Source organism: Lygodium microphyllum, chromosome 1, assembly GCF_053477565.2.
Source record: "Lygodium microphyllum isolate KBCC chromosome 1, Lygodium_microphyllum_v1.1.10, whole genome shotgun sequence".
Lineage (NCBI taxonomy): Eukaryota > Viridiplantae > Streptophyta > Polypodiopsida > Schizaeales > Lygodiaceae > Lygodium > Lygodium microphyllum.
In genome coordinates, this window is record NC_141135.1 from 123,495,171 (window position 1) to 123,500,388 (window position 5,218).

The following is a 5,218-nucleotide window of genomic DNA, read 5'->3' on the forward strand; positions in this document are numbered from 1 at the left end:
ACTGCTACTGCTACTATGACTACCACAACAACGACAAACAAGAATAAAACAACAGAAGAAATAAAACAACAACAACAATAACAACAACCTCTCTCTCCCTCCCTTCCTCCCTCTCCCTCTCTTTCTTTCTTTCCCTATTATGTTTAATGTTTTCTCCCTCTCTCTCTCATTCCTTCTTTCCTTTTATTTCTTCCTCTCCCTCTCTCATTTCCTCTCTTTCTCTCTCAATACACCCGATTTTTAACAGAAACAAGTAAAAGAAAAGGAGAAAAAACAAAAACAAAGCAAGAGGAAACAATGCACTCACCGCAAAGGCTCGAGGATGGACTCGGCAGCTCCTCTTCATGACGGCAGCTCCTCTTCACCTTCCGTATACTTCTTTCTCTTCTTCGCAAATGGTAGTGGTGGCGGTGAGAAGCTTTCATTCTCCCTCTTTCTCTCTTTCTCCCTCTCAAATGCAAGATGGAGTTCACTCTCCCTATTGCTTTCTCTTTCGTTTGTTCACGCAAAATAACATGCTTAAGTTTCGGCCCGTGTTTTTTCGTCTGAGCACTATCACTATTTGTGTCACTATTTCCATTATTATTTGTGTCGCATTTACGACGCAAATAGCGACGTCACTATTTTTCGTCCGAAAGCGCCGTGGCTATGCCTCTGTATCCTTGTAGTGTTGTTCGTGCAAATCAAAGTGATGAAGAGCAAGAAATTAATGCAACTCAAGCCCAAGAGACACTAAAAAAAAAACGTATCTCCCTATGTCATTATGAATTTTAAGTTTTCTTCCTTACTAACCATGATTAATACATAACTCCCAAAATTATAAGTGGTTTAAATTTTGATATTCACACTTGATCATAAGTGATTTTGTCCTAGTTGAAGATGCAAACCTCAAAATCGTGATCTAACTAGATGCCTGGCTTTTTAGCATGGAAATCTATCACTTAGCCTTCATAGCATGCTTTTCGACTTTTGGATCCAGCAACTGCTTCATAACGCCAAACCTTGCAGCCATTAAATGGGGGGTCAAATGGACTTTGATTGACAAATAAAAACTTGTGATGGATTCTTGACATCAAAATGCATTGAGAAAAATTCTAGCTCCTTGATCTATAACTCTTTCATTTTGCATCAAAAATACATCTTTTATGAGTCTTAGGATTCTTTTGCACGAAGTTCGACTTTTAAATCTACGGAATAGTGTGACTCAAGCCATGGAATCCACAAATTTATTTGCAAAACTATAAACCATAAAGAGTGTGAATCTACTACAAAGAAGAATACACAATAAAACACAACTACAGTTCTTAGCCTACCCCTAACGAAATCAAGGCAGCATGATGTCCACAAAGGAAAGACTCAGTATAATCTGACAAAGATATGGAGCTAGTCAGTAACCAACTACTCTAACATGGAACAACTAAAAAAAACTATCAAAGAAGTCATCCTAACTAGTGGTCTAACCTGCCTACTTAATCTAGAACAACCATACTAGGCACTTCTACTAGGCAATGATTCCTATAGCTTGGTCTATTGAATATAAGCTAGCTTTTCATTTTACCATATTTTTTCCTAAATATTCTATACTTGGATATAATGTAAAAAGGAGAGGGATTGAGTATATTGTGGCCCAAGAAGAGTAGGGTATCGGCCTTAGGTCCTTTCTTGGTACCTAAGAACCCACCAAGCACTCATGAGGCAACACTAAATTCTTTTTCTTTCGCTCACTTTTATTTTTGCTTCAACCATACTTATTTATTATTTTGGCTAGATACCACCCCTAGGAAGAGAAGGCATCTAACTCGTCCCCAAGAACCTACCCAACCTTCGCAAGGCAATGAGCATTTGATCTTAAAATTTTTCTATCTTTATTTTCTTATTTAAGCGGTTAGAACCCCTTTTTACACACCTCACTACTTTATATATATCGTACATATATTCATTATTTGTTTTTTTTTCTTTTATTGGAAAGACTTCTCTATCTACCTCCCAACTAATAGGGATCTTGAGAAACAACTGCCTAGCAAGCTAGCACAATAGGGTCACTAGGACTACTCTAAAACATAGCTCTTAAAGTGCCTAATGATGTCTTTATAGAAGATGAACAATTGCACAAAATTCTAAGACACACCTAACCTAGCATTGGGACTTCATGCCTTAAATGTTAGTCCCCAATAAAAGAAACATATCCCACATACATATACACATACAACATAAAATAAAAATAACTCGTAAATGAACGATATCACTTGAACGTGGCTATAATAAGCTTTTGCATAGCAAGAGACTCCATCTAGTTGCTCCTTTAAGCCTAGCACATCACAAAAACTGGTTTTCTTGAGAAATGCTAATCTCTAATAGTTTTTCAAATAGAAAATTTTAAGGTGTCTAAGCAAGGCATATCTAGAATTCAACATATTTGCAATCTAAACAATGATTAAGTGAGCTTTTTCTATGCTTAAATTTCATACCACAAGATACTTATAACATACATAATACACCAAAATTTAGCATACAAATAACATGAATCAACAATTGAAGAGATACTACATAGGTATACTATATAGGTACACTTTTATTACAAAGGAAACTACATAAAAAACCTATTTATCCTATCCTTTAATGCAAAATCTTAAGTGATATGGAGAAGGGGATTGTGGGAGTTAAGCATGATTCAAATTTTGATTTTATGCATATTCTATCATATAGAATTTGTGCGATTTAAGTCTTATGGGTTATTTAGTGTTGCCTTAGCAATGACACAATATGCTAGAGTGAAGCCATAAAAATAATTGTTAATGCATATTCACATTGATTAATTTACAAGTTTACTTGGTTGAAAACATGTGGCATTTAATTTGTATCCACATTTTCATACGTGGTATCATGAGAACTATCTCCTAGATGCATAGCAGTTGTTTTCGAACGATTGACCCTGCAGGTTGAGTATGAGGTTTCCTAAACTATAGATCTAGCATTATCATTTCCTTGGGGACTAATGTGGTAAATATTAAATTATCTCTTGGAACATTTCATTAAAAGAAAAGACTATATTGAGCATGTGCTTTATATTGAAATGGAGCATCCTAAGGATAATTCCTAGGGTATAGGAGAGCCATAGTGGAGCCATAGTAATAAGTTGGGGGTACTTCTTTCATTTCTACTACGAGGTACTAGATATTGTTATGTTTGGATTCTCGAATTGCTTCATCGAAAAAGGTATCATGTTAAACTACTACGACCTAGACATTATATTTACAAACGTGTTCTTTGGATAGATCAGTTTATAGTGTCTATATATATCCACAGCCAATCGGGACAAGTTTCATGGGGCGTATAAATCAGATTATCGCGAGCAATGTCCTAGCAATCCTTTAGTCTTTAGTCTCCTGCGCGCGATCGTTCTCTCTCTCTCTCTCTCTCTCTCTCTTCCGTTGAAGCGCAAGGCTGATGCAGCAGGCTGGCGGAAGTGGAAGCCAATCAGGGCCGGGGAGGGGTAAAGATCTCCTCAAGGGGTTCCTGTTGAAGCGGAAATCCGTTGCGATGGACGAGCAAGATCTCCAGCAAGCCTCGCATAGGTCTGCGTTCGCTGGCGGCGGTGCCTCACAGGTGACCAGTACTCACGGCCGCCGCCGTCCCTTTCTCTTTCTTAACTTGACCAGCCTTTGAGAATATGATTCTTATCGAATCGGATCGGCAGTTTCTCTTCTCATTACCGAATTCATGTAGCTCTCTACACGTTTTATAAGGTGTTAAATCTCAAAACCCTTTTTAGTAAGGCGTTTTGGCGCAGGTTGATGGAAGCCAAGCTGGTGGGAAGGGCAGATACGTCGAGGAGGAGCAGGACCTTCGGTCAAACCCAATGTTGCCGCCAAGGCCGTCGAATAGGGCCGCTCGCGCTGGCTTACATGTACTGATCATATTTATTCTAGTTTCTCTTATTTTGATCAGCCTTTTTTGTGATTAAGAAGTTTGCTGATGCTCTCGTGGTGATTAGGAAGTGTGCGTTCGGAAATTTTCTTGAGATGGCCAAGCTTTCATGATTAATAATTAGTGTTATAGCGAGCGCTGGAAACCCTTAACAGAATCAGATGCTGAGTCGACGCCGTATAACTTTGCCTCTGTTTTCAGCTTCCCGTGGGCCGCCTGCATCGTCATCTCAAGTCAAGGACGGCAGCAGGAAGGGTAAGCGCAACGGCAGCCGTCTACACAGCGGCCGTGTTGGAGTATATGGCAGGCGAGGTTCTTGAACTGGCGGGAAACGTATGCAGAGACCACGGGCTCAAGAGGATCACGCCTCGCCACCTCCAGCTCGCAATCCGGACAGACGAAGAGCTAGACAGATTCTTCAAAGGCACCATCTCTGGTGGAGGTGTCGTACCTTACATACACGAAGCCCTCGTTCCCAAGTCGTGATCATAATGATTTCAGATGCATGGCATGGCGCCTTTAGAGACATGGACTATTTGTTGCAGCCCAAATTCTCATGTAATGCATTGGAGCAAAGGTAGATTTAGTAACGTTCAAATGGCAAATCTTCCACCAGCAATGATCCCTATCGCAAGATCAATTAGAGCTTGTGTGCAGTGTATTTTGGTCTTGATGGTTAATTCATCAACGATATCCACTTGGAAGTTTCGACTACAATTCACTAAATTAGTATTCAAATTGCTTGTCTTTATTTCTTAAGTGGTATACATCAATGAAAACTCCAATATCATTAAATGTTAATGATGAATATCAACATCAATGTAGGAAGCACTCCATGGCCACCATTACTTAGATGGAATGTTAATTTGTCATGTTAATAGAGAAGAAAACTCCCTTTGCAAAGTCTTTAAGACCAAATGTACAAGCTTGAATTGGTCCTCTATTAAGATCTTATTGGTTTTTTTATGTTTCACTGTTTCGTAGGCATCCTTTGTGCTTGTTTGTGATGTGTGCTTTGTTTTTTATCTGAATGGCACTCTAAACTCCTCTTCCCATCCAGTACATTGCATTGGTCTGTCAAAATTATTCTCAATTGATGGAATCAGATCTTATTACTAAGGCCAAGCTCTCCCAGTTTGTGGCTCTCTCATTGCCACTTATTCGTGATGATGATCCTACCCTATGTGATGGATTTTTAATCTCTTACAACAAGTAGTCTGGCTCTATTCGAGGTACCATTGTTCTAATGAAACCTCGAGGATTGGGGAATGCTTTGTCTCTTCCCTATCAT

At 39.1% G+C, this 5,218-nt stretch overlaps 1 protein-coding gene across 1 annotated transcript; it reads left to right on the forward strand.

Moving 5' to 3' along the window:
• Positions 1-3,447: 3,447 nt before the first annotated feature.
• Positions 3,448-4,413, forward strand: LOC148041634 (uncharacterized). The gene is made up of 3 exons (XM_087692656.1): positions 3,448-3,606; positions 3,791-3,907; positions 4,129-4,413. Exons 1-3 carry the CDS (start codon positions 3,448-3,450, stop codon positions 4,411-4,413), a joined length of 561 nt encoding a protein of 186 aa, XP_087548782.1.
• Positions 4,414-5,218: the final 805 nt, after the last annotated feature.